This window comes from Panthera tigris, chromosome A3 (genome assembly GCF_018350195.1).
Source record: "Panthera tigris isolate Pti1 chromosome A3, P.tigris_Pti1_mat1.1, whole genome shotgun sequence".
Taxonomy (NCBI): Eukaryota; Metazoa; Chordata; class Mammalia; order Carnivora; family Felidae; genus Panthera; species Panthera tigris.
In genome coordinates this window covers 29,309,169-29,333,188 of record NC_056662.1, presented here as the reverse complement: position 1 = coordinate 29,333,188, position 24,020 = coordinate 29,309,169, and the positions used below count along the sequence as shown (strand labels likewise).

Genomic DNA, 24,020 nt, shown 5'->3' with positions numbered 1-24,020 from the left:
GCTCTAGATGGCTTGGCCCAGCTCAGCCCCTGGCTAAGCCTTCTGCCCTGTCCCTTCTTCTCAAAGTCCCTGACGCCCCACAACAAGTATCTGCAGCCTGGGCTTGAGGGAGGTGCCCGGAGGTCAGGCCAGTCTACCTTCTGGTCTCTAGCAACATCACCTATGGCCCGAGCAGCGCTAGGGACTGGTCGTCCGGGGCCTGCTGAGGCCACTGCCCCCCCACCCCCACCCCGGGGCCTCAGGCCCTAGGCCAGGGCTCAACAGACACAGGCAGCGGATGGGGTTGCCCTTCTATTGGTCCGAGTCCTGAGCGAAGTCTGGGTGAGACATGGAGGTGAGAAGGCCCACGAGGCTCAGCAGCGTGGAGAAAAGCAGCAGGAAGGAGGCGGTGAAGAGCAGGGCCGGGAGAGCGCTGAGCACCAGCAGCAGGACAGCTGGCAGCAGATGGCTCCACGCTGCGGCCGCGACAGGCCACAAGGAGCTCAGCAGGTAGGAGCCGGTGGTGAAGAGCGCGTGGCACAGCATCAGCGACAGCAGCAGGTAGAGGATCCCCTCCAGACCCCTCAGCACACGCTGAAATGGTTGCCGCCAGCACGACGTGGTCCACCACTGGGCCCAGCTCCGAGGTACGTGGCACCTGCACCAGCGCACCCAGCCCTGCCGCGTGACCCAGGCCGACCAGGGCACTGCCTGCTGCGGCCCCTCGCCGGCCCCGATGGCATCTGTCTCCACTTGGGGCTGCGGCATCATGGTTGGTGCACCTAGGGAGAGGGCCAGGCCAGCTGCAGAAGCAGCCCTGGAGATGCCTGGGACCTCAAGGCAGGTGGGGGTCCAGGGGTCGGGAGGGTACCAGCGTGGGTGGGGTGGGGCTTTGAGCTGGGGCGTGGATCTTACCTCTGGGCAGAAACCCCTAAGTCATGTTGCTTCCTGCAGCGCTCAGGACCGCCTGGCAGCCAGAGTCGAGCCCCCACTGTCATTCCTCCCCCCTCCTCCCCCCCTCCCCGGGGTTCCCCATTGTGACCCGGGAGGGGGTGGAGTCCAGCCAAGAGAGGAGCCAGCCGCTGCGCAGCCTCTCCATGGCCCCTCCAGCCTGGCAGGGGCATGGGGTGAGCCCACAGATGTAGATTCCCAGGCTTTCCTGCGGGAAGCCCCCTCGGGATCCCCGTTCCTACCCTGCTACCTGATATCCAGTCCCACTCTGCTCTCTTGTCCGTCTTTCTGGACGCCCATTCTCTGGAACCACAGAGGAGGCCAGAATGGCCAACCCCAACCCACAAGCTCGGAAATGGCTGCCACATCCTGTCCTGCGCTCCCTGTCCCTCATCTCACCTTCTATTTCTTGTCCTCAGACTCAGACCCAGGTGTCCACTGTCCATATTGTGGGTCCGGAGGTCCCCTGAGTTCAGAGGTACGCTCCTGTGTGCTCAGCCCAGGATGGAGGAAAGGAGACTTGGGAAGCAGCATGGCCAGTGTATTTCTGGAGGGCACTCAGATCCAAGGATGGAGGCAGAAAGCCAGGGCGAGCAGGGCCATGGGCACACCGCGCGCTCCCAGGAACAACCCCAGGCCCAGAAGCAGCAGCAGCAGGGCTTCGTGGGGGCTGAGTCTTCCTGGGACCACCGCTGCCGGAGGTAGGAGGACAGCCTCCCGCTGTCCCGGACCCTCACCGGCCCCCTGACTCCGGCCTCCCGTGAGAAGTGTGTGCTGTGGCCCGGGGGCGTCTGCGGGGCTGTGGAGAGAGCAGGTGGCCTCTGGGCTTCTAGAAGGTGACCACTTAGCCGCCTGCCAGGCTGCAGCGCACTTACCAGTGGAGCAGGTCGAAGGCCAGGAAACTGACCAGGAGCAGCAGCAGCAAGGCTGGCCCAGCCGTGGAAAAGACCGTCCGAATCGTCAGCCCCAGTGCCCCCAGCCCTAGAACGCTGTCGAGGAGCTGGGCCAGGTTAGGGCCCCAGGGGGACGTACGTGGACCCACTGGACTACACGACCCCTCCCCCGCACCCAGGCCCCTGGGAGGGACTGGGATAGGATAAGCAAGGGCTTTGGGCCTGGGTAAGCAGAGCTGGGTCATGGAGGGAGGTGGAGGTGACAGGAAGGACTAATGTGGGAGGGAGTGTGGGGAGTGGGTGTGTGGGAGGGAGTGGGGCCCTGGCAGACACTCAAGGGTGAGCTCGGTGGGAATCTCCCCCTCCCCACACACCCACCCACCAAACCCTCCTCACCTCTCGTTTCAGTCAGCTATTCTGGGACGGGGCAGCTGGGGCATTGTGACCTATTGCCAGGTGGGGCCCTGGGGCAGAGAGGGGGGCTGCTGCTGGTTTGGGCCTCATAAGCTTAGCCAGAAGGGAGTCAGTGATTTCTGAGAATGAAGATTCATCCCCTTGCCTTTGGGAATTCTCTGCCCTTGCCTTTGGGAATTCTCTGCCCTAGGGCGTTCCCCCCCCTCCCCCCCCCCCCCCCCCCCCCCCCCCCCCCGCCGTGGGGATCTGAGTTACCAGGAAGGCATTCTAACCCCATCATCACATGGGCAGCTGAGCATGAGAGGAAGGACTGCTTTCTTTCTCCTGCGGGTTCCCAGAGCTGTGTGTCCAGGGGCAATCATTCAATCTTCTTGTCTGCAGCTCTCTCTCCCCTGAGAGCTAGGTGATACCTGTGGGCCCCTGTGGGGGAATTTTCAGGATGATAACCCTGGAGTGCAGAGATAGGCTCTGCCAGGAAGTTCCCTGAGGCTTTCTGGGGCTGGGCTCCCACCAGACTGCTAAGGGGTGGGGCAGGAGGGGGCTGTTTCTCAGCCCTGTGGTTTGTGGGAAGTGTTCCAGATACTGGGATTCCAGAAATGGCATAGATAACGTGAATGTAAGAGGGCCACATCATAGGAACCCCCAAACTGGAGGTTGAAGCTACCCTCTGAGAATGAAATTAAGGAAAATGGATAGATAAGGAAGAGATTGATCATCTGAAAAAAAACACAAAACCTATTCCCATGATAATCTGTAAGTGGGTGGTGGTTACAGAAGTTCCACCGCATCTCGGTTTAGTGACTTGAGAGGCAAGAGTGCAAGCGGATCATAACTAGGAACAGAATCCTTGCGCATATACCATACTTTGAAGGAAAACTGAATGGGGTGGGGGAAGAAGGGGACAGTGGCCATAGAGCCCCGAGGAGAGGAGACAGCAAGAATCAGGCACCAGGGGCTCCTGGTTGGTGGCTCAGTTGGTTAAGCAGCCAGATTCTCTGCATGGGCTCAGGTCATGATCTCACGGGTCGTGGAATCGAGTCCTGCCACAGGTTCTGCGCTGACAGAGTGGAGCCTGCTTGGGATTCTTACTCTCCCTCTCTCTCTCTCTGCCCCTCCCCCACTTGCATGCATGTGTATCCACCTTCTCTCTCCCTCTCTCCACTAAAACAAATAAATAAACATTAAAAAAAAAGAATCAGGTGGCGTATCTCATATCTGCCTCCAGTGGGCCCTGTACAAAGACTCAAGCCTGGTGGACTTGACATCTTTGGAAGTGATGGGCTCAACAGTGCATAGAGCCAATGCTGCTGGCCCTTGGGACCATTCACTGGTGGTTCTTGCTTTGGTTCTTCCCAGAGTAATAAAGCAATGCCTGCAAAATTCTGAGGGAAGATTATTTCCAACCTAAACCCAGGTATCTGTCCAAATGATTATCACATACGAGAAGGGAATAAAGACATTGTAAGCCATGCAAGTTCTCAAAAATTTGACCTTGCATACACTCTTTCCTAGAAAGCTGCCGGAGGATGTGCTTCAGCAAAATCAGGCATTAAACTGCAAGGACAATACGAGACTAAAGAAATGAGGCTAAGTACAGGAAAGCAATGATGAGAAAGGCTCAGGATGTCAGCTGTGCTTCCCAGTGAAGAAAGCAAACAACCCAGCCTGGACTCAAAAGCAAGATGCTCCAGGAGGGATGTCTCCAGAAGAAAATGAGATTGATTATCTGCAATTTTTAGATATGCTAAAAATAAATGTTCAGTTCCGCTGGTTGCTTTGGGATTAAATTATCCATTGGTGCCCAGAAAACCAAGCAGATGATAAAACAAAGTAATCACTAACTCCAGGGAACACAAAAAGTTGAACAGTAATATTTACATGGCCACAAGGTAAGCCCTGAATATCCATCCCAGTGATTTAGCTCTTTGGGAGGATGGAAGAAGTGTGTTAGTGTCCTTGAACGTATGTGTGGGGGAAGGTGGTAGGAAAAGCGAAATCCTTAATTCCATAGCAGGCATCTACAGATAACATCTAGACCTAGAAAAATTAAAAGGTAGCAATAGAAGCATAGAGATAAATACAAGGAGAAATGGAGAAGCATAGAAAAGAGTCTTCTATTGCAAACCTAAAATGTGATTTACCTTTAAAACTATATTCTGTAGTATTTTGGTCAAAATGATGTAGTTCAACATAAAGAAAATTAATGGAGGGTCATATTGTAGAGGTCAGGAACATACCCTCCCGGGATGAACGAAATACCAACTTCCAAATGTTACCTGGATGTGCTCTTGTAGCTTGAGATAGGATTTCCGGTGACAGCCTCAAACACCATCCAACTTGAAAGTTGTGAATCTCATGCATTTTAGATGGAGGTGCTCTAAATCTCCATCTAGTGCTTCTCAGCCTTTAATGTGCACATGAGCCTCCTGGGGTTGACTCCTCTGGGGATCTCGTTAAAATGCAGATTCTGATGCAGCAGGTCTGGGGTTGGCATTCTGCATTTCTAACAAGCTCCCAGGGGATGCCGGTCCTGTTGGTCCTCTGCCACATTTTGAGAAGGAGGGCTCTCAGAGACATTGATGTACAAAAGAGAGAGAGAGAGCTGGGGAGGTGGTGGGAGAGAGAGAGCACGGGTAGGTGGGGAGATGCCTCCTAGTGCATGTAGGTGCCATGGTGGGGGGGGGCAGTCTCCATCAAGGCTCACCTCCATCACAGGGAGAGCACTTAGTACAGAGTGAGTTCTGCCCCCGCATCAGGGACAGAAGATTAGGAGGCCCAGGCAGGCAGTAGATTCTACTACTTCTCTACTGTTGCAGCCAGACACATGGCCTCCTTTCTTTTCTTGATTTATTCCATCCATGCATGGGGGAATAAGAGGGCTGTATTAAGCTGTTCTCCCACCCTCAGGTCATCTGGTTAGTTTAGGAGCCCCTGGGAACCGCATATTATCTCGCTTCATCACAAAACCCTGAGATTAAGATATTATTGTCCCCATTTTACAGATGAGGAAACAGAGGCTCAGAGAGCGAGGGACTGTCCAAGGATACCCACACAAAATAATACAGCAGAGGCGGGTGTGAAATTAAGCCTGTGCAGTACCAAAGTCAGCTCTCCTCTCCACCTCCAGCCACCTGACCACCCTGGGGAGCCGGCAGGAGTGGAGCACCTCAGTGCAAACCTTGGAGCTGCGCCTCCAGAACCTGCTTCCAGGTACCCAAGTGGCAAGGGCCGAAGGCAACAGCCGAGCTGGGAGCAGATGCGAGGTGATGAGGAACTAATGAAGGAGCATAGAAGGCTCTGAGGGGTTCAGGGGGGCATGGAGGGACACGAAGGGGCCCTGAAGGTTGTTACAGGGCAGAAAGGGAAGGGGTAAGAGGTGAAAATAAGGATGAGGGGGCACAGGGGACACAATAGGTATCAGCACCCCACAGATCCGAGCCTCTGAGGGATCAGCCAGGGGTGGTCAGCATGCCCCATCCAGCCAGTCCCTTTGGGGGAATGTCCCCCAGTTCGTGGTCTGCCATTTCCTTCCTACAGAACCTTGCACTGTTGGGGAGAGTCAGCTCCCCTCAGCCCTGCTTGGTCAAGGTCTCTCTAAACCTTGAATATATGCACAGATACTTTTTTTTTAGTATTTATTTTTGAGAGAGAGAGAGAGAGCATGAGTAGGGGAGGGTCAGAGAGAGAGGGAGACACAGATTCCAAAGCAGACCCCCAGGCTCTGAGCCAGCTGTCAGCCCAGAGCCCCACACGGGGCTCGAACCCACAAACTGCAAGATCGTGACCTGAGCCGAAGTTGGGCGCCAACCAACTGAGCCACTCAGGCGCCCCTACACAGATACTTTTTGAGCACTGACTAGGGACCAGGTGCTGTTCTAGGTCCTGAGGTGCAGCTTTGAACATATGGGTACAAGAAGCTCTTCTGGAGTGTGGCTTATCTTTGCTGGGGGGTGGGGACCCACACAGTGAACACATAACAAAACAAGATAATCTCAAAATGTTGAGTTGCCTTGAAGACAATAATAAAACAGGGTGAGAGGATAGAGTGGGTGTGGAGGATGGGGCTTGCTTTCATCAGAATGGTCAGCAAAGGCTTTTGGAAACAGGTGACGCTGAAAAGCAACCTGTAGAATGAGGATGCAAATTTGGTGAACCAGGGCAAAGGCCCTGAGGCTGGATGGGCCTGATGTGTTGGAGGGACTGCTAGAATGCCAGTGTGGCTGGAGGAATATGAGCCAGAGGAGCCCAGGGTGATGAGAGGGGAAAGGTGTGGGTAGGGAAGAGCCTTGTCATAAGGGCCTGGCCGGTGAAACCCCTAGGGACTTAAGGCAGGAGCAAACTGACCAAATTTTTTTTTTTTAATTTTAAGGGAAGGAGGGAGGGAGGGAGAGAGACAGGGAGGGAGAGAGAGAGAGAGAGAGAGAGAGAGAGGGAGGGGGAGAACACAGTGGGGGAGGGGCAGAGAGAGGGAGAGAGAATCCCAAGCATTCACTACCAATCTCGAGGTAGGGCTCGAACTCCCTAACCATGAGGTCATGACCTAAGCCAAACCAACAGTTTGACGCTTCACCCACTGCACCACCCAGATGCCCCAGAACTTGACCCGATTTAACTGTGGGTGGGAACCTCAGAAGGCTGAGATGTCCTAGTTGGGTGGCCCCTCACACCCGTCTATCAAACTTGGGTGAGGTTGGGGTCGGAGACAGAGAAGTGGCCAGATTGGGCTTTGGAAGAAGAGGGAGCAGCCCTCAGGACCTGTTCAGACCCACTTCTAGCTCCACGGGAGCCTGTCCTGACCTCCCACGGCAAAGAAGCCTCAGCGTATAGTACTGTCTTTCTGCCCCTGATCTGGCCAGCCCCGTGCCTCAGGAACCCTTGGCTTTGGCGCCTTTCCTTGAGTTTTTCTAATCCCCCTTTGGTGCCTGGGACCCAGCAGTGCTTCCCAGGCGGGCGCTCCAAGGCAGAAGTGAGGCTGTGCGGGCTCTGACCCAGTTACTCCCGTTCTGGGGACTCTCTACCCAGAATGCTTGGGTTGGGGCAGATGCCTTGAGGCGCTCCAGGACTTGCTTCTGCCTTGGTGCTGGGTCAGTTCCAGGGGTACAGTGGGGTATTTCTTGGGAAGGATCATGTGAGACTGGGCCGCCAGAATGGTTTGGGGGTGATACAAAGTGTTTATATAGATAGAGGCCCTGCAAAAAATATTTGCTCAGGGCGGCACGCACTCCAGAGGATTCCTGGCCACCTCTGGACATCGCTTCTTAGGTGGGGATGGCAGTATCTCCCTGGCGGGCTCCTTGCAAAGACAAAACACTGCCCAGAGGAGCACAGTGGACGCATTTCCTTCCTTCTGGGAGGCGATCTGGTGTGGAGGAATCAGAGGGGGCTGGGGAGCGGGAATGGGAAAGGGCCTGCGCTCTGGAATCCCGGGATCCGGGGCAACCAGCCAGCAAGAGACCCCGGGCTGCTGGCCCCCGGGAGGACACTGAAGTGGCTGTGGGGAAGGCAGCAGGGAGGGCCGGACGCGCGCGCATCAGGCCTCGGCCCCTCCACCCACGGCCCCAGCCCGCTGGGTATCGGCTCCCGCTCCTCTCCTCGGATTATGTAAACCCAGAACGTGGCAGCCGGGTGAGCAAAGGAGTAGGGGAGGGCAGGGGGAAGGAAGAGAGAAGAGAGGCGGGGCCGGAGAAGGGGATGGCGGTGGGAAGCACCGCCTCTGGTTGGGCCCCTCGAGTGGTCTTTCGGAAAGATTGCTGGAGGGCTAGTCCTCCCCCCACCCGCGCTCCGCCCCCGCCCCACCCCGCGCCTTAGTTCCCCCCCCCCCCCCCCGTCTTTCTGTCCCATCCACCCTGGCAGGGGGCCTCTGATTCTGGGTGGATTTCCCTCTCGGGTAGCAGTTTCCTCCCCAAAGTTCTCAGCTTTGCTGCCTTGGCCAAGTCAGTTGGGCGCTCTGAGCCTCAGTTTACCAGTTTGTAAAATAAGGTTTGATCGAGAGGCCACGTGCAAAGCGCCTGGCACGGTGTGTGACGCCAAGTAGGTGCCCACTGTGGGGCGGGCGCCTCACAGGATTAAGTGGGATCAGGGGTGCCGAGGGGCTGTACAAACCCCAGAGGGCAGCGCACCAGCCGGGCGGGTGAGCTCGGGACGGCCGGAGGGGGCGGGGCAGGGTCGGCGGGTGCAGAGACCCGCGGCGGCCGCTCCGGGGTCTGTCGCTGGAGCACCGCCCGGGCTCTGCCCTGCCCACCCCTCCCCTCCCGGGTCCCAGGCCCGCGGGCGTGCGGTGGGCGGGCCGGAGGCGCAGGGGGCGTGCGGCGGCGGCAGGAAGGGGCGGGGGGCTCCCGAGCACCCGGCAGGAAGAGACAAACCCACCGACCGCAGCAGGCCCCGCGCATCCGCACCTTTGGACTCAGCCATGTGGGGTCTCCTGCTCGCCTTGGCCACCTTCGCGCCTGCCGTCGATCTGGGTCTGGGGACGCCCGGCGCCTCCGGGCTGGGCCTCGCGCCGCCCGCTACCACCAAGGCCCCGGTCTCCACCCTGGCCCCGAGTAGCAACCCGGCACAGCAGCCCTCGGGGAAGAATAACGGTGAGCGCCCGGACCGAGGGCCCGCTTCTCGGGCTAGTCGGTCACCCTACTCTCCCATCCACTGTGTGCCGACCCTTCCCCAACACACACACACACACACACACACACACACACACACACACGTACGCACACACACACTCACGCTCACACACTCCCTGCCTGGAGCTTGTGTGCCGACCCTTCCCCAGCGCGCGCGCGCGCACACACACACACACACACACACACACACACACTCTCCTCCCTTCCTTCCTCCCTGCCCCTTGTTACGGCTGCTGACTCAGCAGCCCTAGTTCCCGGCCAGACCAAGTCAGCGGTCCTGGGACTGGAGCCAGTAGGATGTTGCCTCTTTCAGCCCCAAACCTTCCCTTTTCACAGATGAGAAAACTGAGACCGGAGCCAGCAGAAGGGGAGAAAGAGGCACAGACAAAAGCACCGAGACTAAATGGTGCAGAATCAGACTTAGGACAGAGAGAGCTTAAGGGCAGGGGCTGGAAGGAAAGAAGGAGAGCAAGGCTGGGAGAGTGCTTTTTGCTGAGGCTGCCTGGAGGCTAGGGGCACCATCAGGGGAAGGGGAGAGGCAGGCTGCCTGACTTCCTGACTTTTCGGAAGTGAGTAGGTAGAGGAGGAAGTCAAAGGGATGGCCCCCAGGAGGGCTTCTCAGAGGAGGCAAATGAAACTGGGTCCTGAAGGGTGGATATCTCTGAATTAGGAAGAGCCAAAAAGAGAGAGCAGCGAAGAAGAAACAGTATGTGGAAAGGCATGGTTCACCAGATAGGAAAATGTACAGCCCGTTCTGGAGGTACCTGTAGAGCCTGCGTGGGTGCGTGGGGAGCTAGTGGCATCTGCCGTGTTCCAGGCCCTGTGCTGAGGGCGAGCAGGACACAGGCCAGCCCTGGAAAGCCTGAGCACCCAGACAAACATGAATCTGAGGACCGAACATCTCAGCCCAGAGGGCAGATGCAGCGATAAAGGCAGCACCGAGGCTTTGGAGCATGAGACTAAGTCTGGAGCTGAGGAAGGCTCCTGGGCTGAAATTCAAAGAATGGGAGTTAGGCAATGAGATCAGGGGTGGGGGACGGTGCGACGGAGAGGGTCAGCCCAGGCAAAGGCTTGGAGATAAAGAACTAAACTCAGCTCTTTGGAGCAACCAAATAGTTCCCAGTGGCTGGGTGTAGCTCTCCGTTGGGGAGGGTCAGCGATGAGGCTGGCCAAACATGTAGTCACGTCAAGAAGGAGAAGAAGCCAAGAACGTGCCGGGAGAGGCAGGTGGGGGTCAGACTTCAAGTCCATGCTAAGGTCTTTAGATACTTGAGGTAGGGGGTGGGGGTGCTGCTATGGGCTTGCATGCTTCTTGGGCTGGCAGACCACTCCATCTGCCCTGATGTGCCTCCCTGGTCCCCAGGGACCTCAGAACAGCACGTCCGGATTCGCTTCGTCAAGAAGAAAAAGGTCATTATAAAGAAAAGAAAGAAGCTAACTAGACCCAGACCACTGGTGACTACTGGGCCTCCAGTGATCACCACCCCTGCGGGAGCCCTTGACCTCCCAGAGGAGAAGGAACCAGGTACTGCCCTTCCGGGGGGCCCTGCCCAAACTTGCAGCCCATGGGCCACATACTGACATCACCTTTGGCCTCATGGGCAAAGGCATGGTCCCAGCTCGCCCAGCACATGGGCAAGCGTAGGCTCGGCTTCCTACCTGCCCTGACCACTCTCTCTCTCTCTCTCTCTCTCTCTCTCTGGTCCTGTTTCACTGCTCTGTCCCTGCCCCAGGCTGCCCCCCTTTGGGTCTGGAGTCCCTGCGAGTTTCAGATAGCCAGCTCGAGGCATCCAGCAGCCAGTCCTTTGGTCTTGGACCACACCGGGGACGGCTCAACATCCAGGTCAGCAGTCCTGGGTCCAATTAGGGCAACCCTTAGGAATTTCTTCCCTGCACCTCTCCAGGCACCATCCTGGCCCACCCTATACTGTTCACCTGGGTCTGATGGCCATGTCTTGTGCCCACAGTCAGGCCTGGAGGATGGTGATCTCTATGATGGGGCCTGGTGTGCTGAGCCTCAGGATGCTGAGCCGTGGCTTCAGGTGGATGCCAGGCGCCCCACCCGCTTCTCGGGCATTATCACACAGGGCAGGAACTCTGTCTGGAGGTGAGGCAGGCTAGCCCAGTCCAGGAAGTCACGGGTAGACTCGGGAGGGTTGGGGTGGGAGTCCCGAGGCCACGGAGGATCTCTCCCGACCTCTCCTGCCAGGTACGACTGGGTCACATCATACAAGGTCCAGTTCAGCAATGACAGCCGGACGTGGTGGGGGAGCAGGAACCGTAGCAGTGGGATGGATGCGGTGAGTGGTCCCATGGGGGCTGGGCCCCACTGTAGGGTACTAGGCTGGGCTGGGGCTCCTCTGAGGTCAAGGAACAGACGCCCACTCAGCATCCCAGGAGAAAGGGGGTTGTTGTCAAGATGCGTGGCACCCACCAGGCAGCCTTGGGGCCAAGCTGCTTTGGAATATGCCTACCTCCTCCCCAGATACTTTCTCCACGGGGTGGGTCTGCTTCATGCTGTAGCTTCCTGCTGGAACACCCTTTCTGGTCGATGGGCCTCAGACCCTTGCGCCACTTCTCACCTCCCCGCCGCTCTGGCTTTCCCATCTGACGGACCTCTTTTTATACCAGGCTACAGTGTGGGGCCCGGTCAGCTTTAGGATTGGCTGTTCCTGAGCGATGGGGCCATATTGGTCTAATAAGCTGCGACCCAGCCAGAAAGCGTGGTTGCCTAGAGCGGCCCGTTGGCAGGGGGTAGGAGGGGTGGGCGGGTGGTCTGTGTTTGACAGAGAGTGCAGGTCTCCAGGCAAGCCCGCCAGGGTGGGTTTGGTGGTGAGCTCGGAGGCCTGAGCTCCTTCTCTGCTTCCGGGCCAGGCTGCTGGGGTTTGAGCAGTCCCATTAAAGGACTCGATGCCCCCAGGTATTTCCTGCCAATTCAGACCCAGAGACACCGGTGCTGAACCTCCTGCCTGAGCCCCAGGTGGCCCGCTTCATTCGCCTGCTGCCCCAGACCTGGCTCCAGGGAGGCGATTCCTGCCTCCGGGCAGAGATCCTGGCCTGCCCTGTCTCAGGTGGGCAGTCGGACAAGGGCTGGATGAGCAGGGTAAAAACCTCCGCCATGGACTCCCCCTTGACCGTGAATTCGTTCTCCACCAGATCCTAACGACCTATTCCCTAAGGCCCCTGCACTGGGATCCTCTGATCCTTTGGACTTCCGGCATCACAATTACAAGGCCATGAGGAAGGTCAGACATGAACTCCTATGACCCAGGAGGGAGGAGCTGCCTAGCTCAGGTCCCCTTCCCATGAGGGCATAACCTGCTATGACTGTCCTCATGTCCCCACTCCCCCTACTGTCTCACCCTTCTCGCCCGTTGACCCCTAAACTCTGCCCCAGTTTCCTTTGCTGTGGTTATTTCCCTCATCCTAACCCTTCCTTCTGGTCTGCTATTGCTCTGGTCCTATTCAGTGCCATGGTGCCCCATCTGTATGGGCCACCGCTGGTTTTTGTGAGCCCTTCCATGGCCTCATGTGGTCTGACCCTTGGGTCTAATCCACCCGTGCCCCATGCCGTGCTATACTCTGCCCCTGCCCACCCCCCCCAGCTGATGAAGCAGGTGAACGAGCAGTGCCCCAACGTCACCCGCATCTACAGCATTGGGAAGAGCCACCAGGGCCTGAAGCTGTACGTGATGGAAATGTCGGACCACCCTGGCCAACATGAGCTGGGTACTGGCAGGTTCTGGGCAGGGAGAGGTAGGCACAGGGAAGGGTTGTGGGCGCGAGCCCACGTGGAGCCCCTGTGTTCCCAGGAGAGCCTGAGGTGCGCTATGTGGCCGGCATGCATGGGAATGAGGCCCTGGGGCGGGAGTTGCTCCTGCTTCTGATGCAGTACCTGTGCCGTGAGTTCCTGCGAGGGGACCCGCGCGTGACCCGGCTGCTCACCGAGACACGTATTCACCTGCTGCCCTCCATGAACCCTGATGGTTATGAGACTGCCTTTCGCCGGGTAGGCCGCCTGGCATGAGGGCCACCCCGCTCCTTCTGCCCTGATGCCTGCTTGGCTTGAACAGGCCCCTTCCCTGGCAGGGCTCGGAGCTGGTAGGCTGGGCAGAGGGCCGCTGGAACCAGCAGGGCATTGACCTTAACCATAATTTTGCTGACCTCAACACACCGCTGTGGGAAGCAGAGGATGACGGGCTAGTGCCTGACACCGTCCCCAACCATCACCTGCCACTGCCCACTTACTACACCCTGCCCAACGCCACCGTGAGTATTCTGGGGAAGTGGCGGAGGGTCGTCGGGGGGGCTCTTGTCTCTGTCTCCCACCTCACCCCACCTGACCCCGTCTAGGTGGCTCCCGAAACGCGGGCAGTGATCGAGTGGATGGAGCGGATCCCCTTTGTGCTGAGCGCCAACCTCCACGGGGGTGAGCTCGTGGTGTCCTACCCGTTCGACATGACCCGGACCCCGTGGGCTGCCCGTGAACTCACGCCCACCCCGGATGATGCCGTATTCCGCTGGCTCAGCACCGTCTATGCTGGCACTAACCGGGCCATGCAGGACCCAGACCGCCGACCCTGCCACAGCCAAGACTTCTCCTTGCACGGCAACATCATCAACGGCGCTGACTGGCACACAGTCCCCGGGAGTATGTGCCTCAGGGTAGAGTTAGCCCTGGCCCCAGAACCCTGTCCCCGTGAGACAGTCTGCTCGGTCCGCATAGAGCAGCGGTGTTGACCATCCCTCCGGGAAGTGTCTCACAGAGGAGGGCTACCAGGCGGGCAGGGCTCCCTTCCCCCACTTAGGCTCCAGTATGCATGGCCACCCTAGGTATGAATGACTTCAGCTACCTGCACACCAACTGCTTTGAGGTCACCGTGGAGCTGTCCTGTGACAAGTTTCCTCACGAGAACGAGCTGCCCCAGGAGTGGGAGAACAACAAAGATGCCCTCCTCACCTACCTGGAGCAGGTTGGATCCGAATCCCCCCCCCGACCCTGGCCTGCCGTGGTCTGTTGTCCGTGTAGGGTTGCAGCTCCCACCAGGGGGGGCCTTCCAGGGTCCGACCGGACGTGCTGACTCACAGAGGCCTTGGGTCACACTTGGTATCAGATTGACCTGGAGGGTTAGAGCACTGAAAGCACAGTCTGCCGGCAGGGCAGCATCAGACATCATCAGCCGGGAGGTGTAGACCGCACAGCAGTATAGACCCGGGTCCACGGAGCTGTCCCAGAGCTGTCTTGGGAGAGCTGTTCTCAGAAAAGACCTATTATTCAAGTGCAGGGGGTGTCCTGGCATAGATGCGTCACATCCCACAGGAACTATATCCCTTGTGATGGCTCTGTGAGTATGGTTTCCAAAAGTTCCAAAATGACAAGCCCTATGTCAAGGGTCGCTGAACTTGGGGAAACCCAAAGATGAGCCTTCCTACCAGGTGTTTGTAGTTCTCCCAGTCCAGATGCATTTTATCCATCAGGAGTTTATTTTATTTTATTTTATTTTATTTTATTTTATTTTTATTATTTTTTTATTTTTATTTTATTTTATTTTTTTAACGTTTATTTATTTTTGAGACAGAGAGAGAGACAGAGCATGAATGGGGGAGGGACAGAGAGAGAGGGAGACACAGAATCGGAAGCAGGCTCCAGGCTCTGAGCCATCAGCCCAGAGCCCGACGCAGGGCTTGAACTCACGGACCGCGAGATGGTGACCTGAGCTGAAGTCAGACGCTTAACCGACTGAGCCACCCAGGCACCCCCGCTTTTTTTTAAAAACATATATTTATTTTTGAGAGAGAGAGCATGCACATGAGCAGTGGAAAGGCAGAAAGAGAGGGGGACAGAGGATCCAAAGTGGGCTCTGTGTTGAGAGCAGAGAGCCCGATGTGGGGCTCGAACGCACGAACTGAGAATGTGACCTGAGCCGAAATTGGACGCTTAACCGACTGAGCCACCCAGGTGCCCCCATCAGGAGTTACTTTTACCAGGGTATTGCCACCTAGGAACATAGACATGCCATCGTCAAGTCTGCCGTGAACAGAGCTGGAAAATGAGGTGAAGGTCACACCTCATGCAGAAAGAAAAGGGTTTTGATAGCCTTTTCCCGCACAGGTGCGAGTGGGCATTGCAGGAGTTGTGCGGGACAAGGACACAGAACTCGGGATTGCCGATGCTGTCATTTCTGTGGACGGGATTAACCACGATGTAACGACAGGTGTGTCGGGGAAGGGATGGCGGAGGTGTGGGAGGCCTTCAGGCAGGGTCAGAAGCTGAGGATCACTGGATCCTGATCGTGACCTTCACTCTTGTCAGCATGGGACGGGGATTACTGGCGCCTGCTGACCCCAGGGGACTATATGGTGACCGCCAGTGCTGAGGGCTATCACTCAGTGACGAGGAGCTGCCGGGTCACCTTTGAAGAGGGCCCAGTGCCCTGCAATTTCCACCTCACCAAGACTCCCAAACAAAGACTTCGAGAACTGCTCGCCTCCGGGGCCAAAGTGCCCCCAGACCTTCGGAGGCGTCTGGAGCGCCTGAGGGGGCAGAAGAATTAACACCTCCAGGTGAACAGCCCCAGAGCCTTGGGCAGGCTGGACCTGTCCAGAACTGAAAGCGGGAGGGACGGAGTGGGGGGAGAGGTGCTGAGGCTCATTAAAGCTACTTGGTACCTCAGGCAGCCTTCCTGCGGTCTCTGTGTCCCAGGTCCCGCCCCTGGGCCAGGCCTCGGCTTCCCCTCCTCCCCGATCCTAGTCCACACACGCTGGCAGGCTCTCATCAGATGACTTCTGGAGAAATGGTGTGGAAAGAGGATCCCGCCCGGGTTCTTGAACCTAGGGCTTGCCAGAGCAACTCCTCCATCAATCAGCTTCTGCAGCAGGAACCATTGCAGTGCTCAGACCCAAGCATGCAAGGCGTCAAGGATAAACAGTGCCCTCCCAGCCTCCTGGGGCTCACCGTCAAGAGAGGGGACAGTTTGGCACGGTGCGGGCCATGCTGTGGGAGCACAGACGGGATTACATGCGTGGGTGTGAAATATGGCAGCGCAGTTCGGCAGGGACTCAAAAGGTCAAGGATGCAACAGATGGGAAGGTTCTCGGAGGTTAGATGGGAGGCGGCCGAAGTGTGGGGTATGGACCGAGAGCTCCAAGGAGAGACAAGACGAGGAAGACAGAACAGCGGGGGACATTAGGATTTGCTCCACCAGCCCTCTTTGGAGGGTGTTGGTAAATGACAAGATTTGATTCGTTTCCTTCAGACTGAAGGGCAAATTATGTGTCAGTCTTGCGAGGGAAATAGCCCGCTTAGGTATTTTAAGCAGAGGAAAATTTAACACTGGGCATTGGCTTATAAAGGTCTTGGAAGAGCTGGATGAGAAAAAGAGAGAAAGGAGTTTTACCTGAAAATCAGGCCACTTACCATTTGCAGCCACTTTGCCATGATCACTTGTCATGGCTCGAGGCTGAAGCAGAATAATTTCTTCCTTCCTTCCACTTTCTAATTTCCAACCTACAAAATCCACTGGCAAAATCTAACTGTAACTGGGGTGCCCGGCTGGCTCAGTCAGTGGAGCGTGCAACCCTTGATCTCGGGGTCGTGAGTTCCAGCCCCATGTTGGGCGTAGAGGTTACTTAAATAAAATGTTCAGAAAAATCTAACCGTACCCTAGCTTGCAAAGAAGCCCACAAAATGTGGTTTCCAGGCGCACCACCCCCCCCCGCCCCCCGCCCTGCAGTTCAGAGGAGAGCTTGTAAGGGGCAATTACTAACGTGTAGATTCAACACAAAGACATCCATATAGCCTTCTGTTAGGCAAGCTGTGCCTTAGTGTGGGCTGTTGTCTCTGTTTCTAGAGCTGTTTCCGCCCCTCATATTTTCTTTTAATAAAATGCTTATTTATTTTTGAGAGAGAGAAAGAGGAAGCATGGGGGAGGGACAGAGGGAGACAGATCTGGAACCGGTTCTGCAGTGTCGGCAGTGAGCCCGATGCGGGGCTCCCAACTCACAAACCGTGAGATCATGACCTGAGCCGAGGTCAGACACTTAACTGCCTGAACCGCCCAGGTTTGGCACCCCAAGCCTCTCATATTTTGAATCTCAGATCACCGGGAGGAATTCAGTGCCACAGGTCCCATCTCCCTGCTCCCCACCGCCAGCATCATCTTTTCCCCAAAACAAGAAGAGATGGTTTTTATTCGTCAAAGCTGAAGATACATAATGAAAAGTGCACTTAAGAGCCCAGCTTATTGGCTGAGTGGTTTACAAGACGGGACTCAACTATAGACTATAATAAACTCACTTCCAATGTAAAGATACACGCACCTTGAAAGTAAAAGGCTGAAAAAGAGGGATGCCTGGGTGGCTCAGTCGGTTAAGCGTCCAACTTTGGCTCAGGTCATGATCTCACAGTTTGTGGGTTCGAGCCCCGCCTTGGGCTCTGTGCTGACAGCTCAGACCCTGGAGCCTGCTTCTGATTCTGTGTCTCCCTCTCTCTCGCCCTCCCCCACTTGCCCTGTGTGTGTCTCTCTCTCTCTCTCAAAAATAAACATTAAAAAAAATTTTAAAAAGGTTGAAAAAGATACATTATGCAAACATTAATCGAAAGAAAGCAGGAGTGGCTATCTTTTTTTTTTTCCTAAAGATTTTATGTATTTATTTACATTTATTTATTTATTTATTTTGAGAGAGAGAAAGCACAAGTTGGGGAGGGGCAGAGAGAGAGGGAGAGAGGGAGGGAGGGAATCCCAAGCAGGATCTGCCCTGTCCATGCATAGCCTGAAACGGGGCTCGAACCCACCAACCGTGAGATCATGACCTGAGCCGAAGTCAGACGCTTAACTGACTGAGCCATCCAGGTGCCCCATGAAGATTTTATTTTTGAGTAATCTCTACACCCAACGTGGGGCTTGAACCCACAACCCCAGATCCAGCGTGCCCCGCCGACTGAGCCAGCCAGGTGCCGCGGGAGCAGCTCTCTTAATGTGAGCTAAAGTTGACTTCAGGACAAAGTGACCTTTCTGTATGCATTTTAGATTTAGCGGTTCGGAGGGAGAAACAGAGCAGGTTCAGTGTTTTTTTGTTTTGTTTTGGAAATTGGCTCTTGAGCATGAAAAGGGAAGCAGGCCTTGATGCCAAGATGACGTCTTGGCAAGAGACTAGAGGGATAGCAAGAGTGCCAGCCCTTCCCCTCCTCTCGGGACCCACTGAAGGTCACCTGATCTGGGAGGTGGGGAAAGGAAACTGGGCCCGACCTGGGTGGGGAGGGGAAAGGACAGGCCCAAGAGGATGGGCGGCTTGCACAGGCATCTGTCCCAACAACCTGGGGCCCTGGGTCAGCAGGGCCGGTGTAGACACTACCCATCACCTCTTAATGAGTGGCTGCTCTTGAGTCAACGGCCCCACTAGCTGTGGGTCCCACTCTGCTACAGAGTGCTGTGGGCGTCGTCTGACCTTCCTGTTTGTCAACAGCCCAGGATGCTCCCCCTCTTGAGACAGAAGGGGAGTCCTTGTCACCGGAGTAGTGGTGCTCTGAAGGCCTAGCCCCTGTTCTCGAGGTGCTGGCGATGGGGATGGTGGAGGCCCTCAGCGTCGCATCCAGAACCTTCTCACCAGCCGGCACACCCATCCCTCGACTGCAGGGCGTGTCGGCTACTGACAGCTCGTAGCTTCTTTCGAGTACTGCTCTTGGCCAAACGGGAGCCTCTTGACACTGGGGTTACATGCTTTGGCAGCCTGTAACCGGCGACTGGCACGGAGCCATCAGAGCTATCTCCTTGCCACCGAGAGGGTCCAACGTGGTGGCCTTCAAGCTCCAGAGGTCCCCATTGGGATCGTGTCAGACTCCTGCTGAGACCACATTCTTAGCTCTTTCCCCTGCCCTCTTCTGCTCCCCTCACTGCTTTTCTTCGAGAGAGCCCTTTCACCAGCACCCACGTCCCCACTTTAGCTCTGTTTCAGGGGATCCCACCCAAGGGACTAGGCTTACGGCAAGTGCTGAGTAAATGGGGGGCTCTGATGGCAGGGTAGGCCCCCCCCCCGCCCAGTCTGGGTTTTGCTGAAGGAATTCGAGGCCTTGCTGGGGTTCTTCCTCTCGCTCTGACAGGCCTCACTCTGCACATACACACACGGGCCCAGACAGCTCCCTGTGACCCCCTCTTTCCTCAACTTCTGCTCCTGAACTGCTCCCCCAAGGAAGCAGGTGTGAAGGACTTCTGTCAACCTTGAGGCTTCATTATGAGCTTCCGGTCTTCGGGTGAGACCGAGAGAGGGGGGCGTCCCTGCCTCACTCAACAAGAGGGCAGCGAGGTGCCCGGCGGTCTCGGTAACTGCTCCCGGCCCGGCCCGACCCCGTCGGGCTCCGTGCTGCGGAACGGGCCGGGGCACCGTTGAGAGGCCTGCCAAGTTTGGGCCTCCTCGGCAGCCACCCCACCACATTCCACCCAGCGGCCACAGTTTGTCTTGGCAAGGTGGCCTTCTGGGCCTGGCTCCCAGAAGGGCCTAGGGAGCAGCCCGAGACAAACCAGCTTTCACCACAGAAGCCGAAGCTTGAGTCCACGCCAGCCCCAGAGTGGCCGGGCCCTCCTCCACCCACCTGAAGGTGAACTTGGATTCTGGGCAAGTGGGCGGAAGCGTGGAGGGGAGCCAGGCTCCCAGGTGAGTGGAACCCCAAGAGGGCCATCAGGGACAGGGACCCAGGCCAGGGGGGGCTTTCCTGGACTCACGGGATGGCTGCCAAACTGTGGAGCATCCCTTGGCCACAGTGCCAGATACACGGCCCTTCGCAGCCCTGCCACGGAGATGCGTCCACGCTTCCCCTCTCCCAGCGGCTCAGGAGCTTCCCCCAGCTCCGCTGGGAGCCCTGGCAGCCCTGTCCGCCCGCCCGAGGGGTGCACTGCACAGCCAGGGGTACATCAGAAGCCGCTTTCGTTCCCAGGCTAGCAGGCGATGGATGGGGAAGGAAAGGCTTTGAAGAAACAAGATGGCAGGTTGCTGGGCCCCAAGGAACAACAGACCTGCTGAAGCATTTTTCCTTCCCCTTTTAAACACTTGGCTCCTGCTCTCTCAAGGAATAAAATTACCTAAAGAATGTGCCCCCAAAATGGCCTTGTCTGTGTTATTGTCCTGGTGCGAAGCCTTTTCTGTATCTTTCGAGTCGGGAGATCTCTTCCATTCTGTCTCCAGTGGCGGGGGCTGGGGGCGTCTGTGCAGCTAGAACCCCCTTGGCAGTCCTCACAGCTCCAAACCCAGAACCACGCCATCTGTCCAGGGTTGCCACTCCGCTCCCCTGCAAGCCCCCTGCTTGGCAAGGCAGGGAGATTTGGGCCCCTTTCCCTTTGGGAAGTAAGTGGAGGCAGGGTCTTCTGGAAAGATGGCCCACGAGTGCCCTTCTGCAATTCCAGTAAAGGGGACCCAAAGCCAGGAGTCCAGCTAGGGGGAGACAGGTTAGAGTTGAGGTAGAGTGACTTAGGGAGACATTAATTTACATGTGTTCTTTTGTGTTTGCAGCCCTGCTCCCAGAAGGTAGCATGGCAGGGTGATGTACCCCGGCAGTTTGCAGGGCTCGGCATTTTGTTTCCCAGAAGCCTATCTTCCTGAGAAATCGGGGAGGTGAGGGCCAATGAGTGCCTTCTGGGAAGAGCAGTAGAGAGAGAGAGCAATGAAAGGAGAGACAGATTGAGATTGAGACTGAAAGAGAGAGAGGGAGGGAGAGACGTGAAAGGAGAGAGATTAAGATTGAGATTGAAAGAGACAGGGAGGGAGAGAGATGAAAGGAGGGAGATTGAGACTGAGACTGAAAGAGAGGGAGGGAGGGAGATGAAAGGAGAGAGATTGAGATTGAGATTGAAAGAGAGATGGAGGGGGAGAGATGAAAGGAGAGAGATTGAGATTGAGATTGAAAGAGAGAGAGGGAGGAGGAGAGATGAAAGGAGAGATTGAGATTGAGATCGAAAGAGAGAGAGAGAGAGATTGAGGGAAACAGGGGAGGGACTACCTATTAACAAATGGTATCTCCTGGGTAAAGGATGGGAGTTCGCCGTCAAACACATAAGTAGACAGTTAATGCGATGGCTTAACATCACACGTACAATGAATGCAATTCAGCACGTTAACAAAATAATGGAGAAAATCATGTGATGATCTCAAGATATGCAGAAAAGCATTTGATTAAATTAAATGATTTAAATAATTAAAAAATTTTTTAAAGAAAATTAGGAATAAAAGGATATCTATAAAACCAAACATGATATTAATGATGAAAAGTCCAAGTTTGCCTTTTGAGGTCAGGAACAAAACAAAGATGTCCACTATTACTCCTTTTATTCAACAGTGAATTAAGGGTCCAACCGGTGCATTTAGGTAAGAAAAAGAAAGAAGGACTGGAAATGAAGAAGTAAAACTGTCCTTTGTAGCTAAAAAAATCCAAGAAAATCTATGGATAAAGTATTACTATATGTGAGTTAAGCAAGGTTGCTGGGTATAAGGTTATTATTCAAAAATCAATTGCATACACACAACAAACAGTGAAATTAAGAAAATATTATTTATAATAGCATAAAGTAATCAAATACCGAGGAATAAATGAAAGATGTGTAAGACAGAGGCCTATAAAATATTATTAAGAGGAGTTTTAAAAGAAATAAGTGACGGAATATACAATATCCATAGATTGAAATACTCAGTATATCAAAGACATTAATTCTCCATTAACTGCTCTACAAATTTACAGATGCAATGCCAAGGAAAATTCAGCAGGTTTTTGAAATAGAAATTAATGAACTGATTATAACATTGGTATGGAAATGCAAAGGACCAAGTGTGGCCAAGATAATCATGAAGAACTAAGCTGGACAATTTGCCATACTAGATATCAAAAGTTACTATAAATCTAACGTAATTAAGATAGTGTGGTATTAACACACATATATAGTGTGTAAATCTATAACACACATATATAGTGTGTACATCTATAAATCTAACGTAATTAAGATAGTGTATGTATTAACACACATATATAGTGTGTAAATATAAACAAAAGACCAGTGGATCAGAATAGAGAATCCAGAACAGACCTATACATATATGGACATTTGATTCATGATAAATTCATTTGATTCATGCACCCACTGTGGTGTGGTGGGTAAAAGTTGGTCATTTCAATAAATGGAGCTGAGCCAACTGAGCATCCATACAAAAACAAACGGAACTCCTCGCTCATACCATGCATAAAAATATCTTCTTGATTTGGGGGTAGGTAAAGATTTCTTAAAAGGATACAAGAAGTGGGGGCACCTAGGTGGCTTAGTTGGTTGAGTGTCCAACTCTTTTTTTTTTTTAATGTTTATTTTTAGAGATGGGGAGGAGCAGAGAGAGAGAACCTCAAGCAGGCTCTGCACTGTCATTGCAGAGCCCCATCCAGGGCTCGATCCCTCGAACCATGAGATCATGACCTGAGCTGAAATCAAGAGTTGGATGCTTACCTGACTGAGTCATCCATGTGCCCCAAGCACAGGACTCTAGATTTTGACTCAGATCATGATCTCACATTTCCTGGGATCAAACCCTGAGTCAGGCTCCATGCTGAGTGTGGAGGCTGCTTAAGATTCTCTCTCTCTCTCTCTCTCTCTCTCTCTCTCTCTCTCCCTGTGCTCCTCCCCCTTTCATGTTTCACTCTCTCTCTCAAAAAGAAACCTACCAAAAAACAACCATAAATAAATGATTGATAACTTAGACTACATTCAGTTGAGAAGTTCTGGTCATTAAAAATCTCATAATGAGGGGTGCCTGGCTGTATCAGTTGGAAGGGCATGAGACTCTTGATCTTGGGTTGTGATGAGCCCCACATTGCGTGTAGAGATTACTTTAAGAAATTTTAAATCTCATAATGAGAGTGAAGAGAAAGAGAATGTTCAGGAAACGATAGGAGAATGAGTCCACAGGGATAGTCAATGCTGCACACTCATTAGGATCCTCGCGTTGGGGGTCTTCTTGTGAACACCAGTCTTCAAGCATGGTGGCCTCAAGGAGGTGGCCCATTTCCTTCCACTGGGTGTTATTACTGCCACCGAATGGTAGCAGAGGAAGGAAGGTCAAGGGTATAGGTGCAAAGGTGTGAGTAGGGAGGCGGGAGGGGCCACCCTAGGTTAGGGGCTAGAGACTTCAGAGAAACACTCTTCAGAGTGAAGAGCCCATGAGAAAGACACTGTGATGTATGAACTTTCTTTTTTAAGTTTATTTATTTATTTTGAGAGAGAGAGACAGAGAGAGTGAGCGGGGGAGGGGTGTAGAGAGAAGGAGAGAGAGAAGCCCAGACAGGCTCCACACGGTCAGTGCAGAGCCTGGCAGAGCCCAATGTGAGGGTCAAACTCATGAACCATGAGATCATGACCTGAGCCAAAACCAAGAGTCGGACTCTTAACTGACTGAGCCACCCAGGCACCCCTGAACTTTTTCTTATTTAGAGAAGTTATCCCAGGGAAGAGAAAAGATATCTGGGGGTCCATTCGAACCACTTCAAGGATGTTCAATGCTTACCTCATTCTAAAATTGATCATGCAGGGGCCCCTGGCAACTCAGTCAGTAAAGCGTGTAACTCTTGATCTCGGGGTTGTGAATTTGAGCCCCACGTTGGGTGTAGAGATTCCTTAAAAAAATAAACTCTTTAAAAAATAATAATAAAATAAAATTGACCATGCAGTGGGAAAACAGACCTTAGAGGTTACTCTGGCCAAAGTCTTCTAGTCCATCTTCAAGGGCATGAAGCTTTATTGTTTTAGCTTTCACATTTGGATCCAGAATCCACCTAGAATTAATTTTTGTGTATGGTGTGAGGCAGAGGTCAAGTTTAATTTTTTTCATCTGAATATCCAATGGACTCAATGTCATTTATTGAAAAGACTGTCTTTTCCCCAAATGCATGGCACTTCCCGTTTTTCTGGGAGAATTTTCTTTCTGGAAGAAGAAGGGTCCTGCCAATATAGGTACAGGTGGGGAGAAGGGCATTTTGCAGAAGTCAGGAGGAGGGCTGGTCAAAGCTGCTGCCTAGCTCTGCAGCTTGAGTCAGGGAAGCCTGTCCACAGTGGGTCCTGCCTGAGCTACACGCAGCCCCAAAGGTCGCCAGATCCCCAGGGTAGGATGCAGAACACAGAAGCTGGGCTCTGTCGGGAAA

At 54.4% G+C, this 24,020-nt stretch overlaps 3 protein-coding genes across 16 annotated transcripts; 1 reads left to right on the top strand and 2 right to left on the bottom strand.

Annotated features, from left to right (window-relative positions):
- Positions 1-278: 278 nt before the first annotated feature.
- TMEM239 (transmembrane protein 239) lies at positions 279-1,416 on the bottom strand. Of its 3 annotated transcripts, none has more exons than XM_042980786.1 (2): positions 1,330-1,416; positions 279-761 (listed from the first exon to the last, which is right to left on the bottom strand). In XM_042980786.1, the coding sequence occupies exon 2, from the start codon at positions 748-750 to the stop codon at positions 292-294; it is 459 nt and encodes a 152-aa protein (XP_042836720.1). In that variant the 5' UTR covers positions 751-761; positions 1,330-1,416; the 3' UTR covers positions 279-291. The 3 variants fall into 3 exon arrangements, with proteins under 3 accessions (XP_042836720.1, XP_007073324.2, XP_042836721.1); XM_007073262.2 differs by lacking the exon at positions 1,330-1,416 and adding an exon at positions 895-1,002; XM_042980787.1 differs by lacking the exon at positions 1,330-1,416 and adding an exon at positions 910-992 and having other exon boundaries at positions 279-826.
- CPXM1 (carboxypeptidase X, M14 family member 1) lies at positions 1,032-15,530 on the top strand. 12 transcript variants are annotated; one of them, XM_042980778.1, is made up of 17 exons: positions 1,032-1,106; positions 1,350-1,408; positions 3,750-4,126; positions 5,365-5,447; positions 10,221-10,382; positions 10,591-10,700; positions 10,825-10,964; positions 11,067-11,157; positions 11,778-11,928; positions 12,014-12,102; positions 12,463-12,586; positions 12,670-12,866; positions 12,947-13,126; positions 13,211-13,508; positions 13,691-13,830; positions 14,970-15,072; positions 15,171-15,530. In XM_042980778.1, exons 3-17 carry the CDS (start codon positions 4,116-4,118, stop codon positions 15,410-15,412), a joined length of 2,121 nt encoding a protein of 706 aa, XP_042836712.1. In that variant the 5' UTR covers positions 1,032-1,106; positions 1,350-1,408; positions 3,750-4,115; the 3' UTR covers positions 15,413-15,530. The 12 variants fall into 12 exon arrangements, with proteins under 12 accessions (XP_042836712.1, XP_042836719.1, XP_042836715.1 ...); XM_042980785.1 differs by lacking the exon at positions 1,350-1,408 and having other exon boundaries at positions 3,754-4,126; XM_042980781.1 differs by lacking the exon at positions 1,350-1,408 and having other exon boundaries at positions 1,037-1,106.
- CA3H20orf141 (chromosome A3 C20orf141 homolog) lies at positions 1,456-2,225 on the bottom strand. The gene is made up of 2 exons (XM_007073198.3): positions 1,806-2,225; positions 1,456-1,729 (listed from the first exon to the last, which is right to left on the bottom strand). Exons 1-2 carry the CDS (start codon positions 2,066-2,068, stop codon positions 1,489-1,491), a joined length of 504 nt encoding a protein of 167 aa, XP_007073260.1. The 5' UTR covers positions 2,069-2,225; the 3' UTR covers positions 1,456-1,488.
- Positions 15,531-24,020: the final 8,490 nt, after the last annotated feature.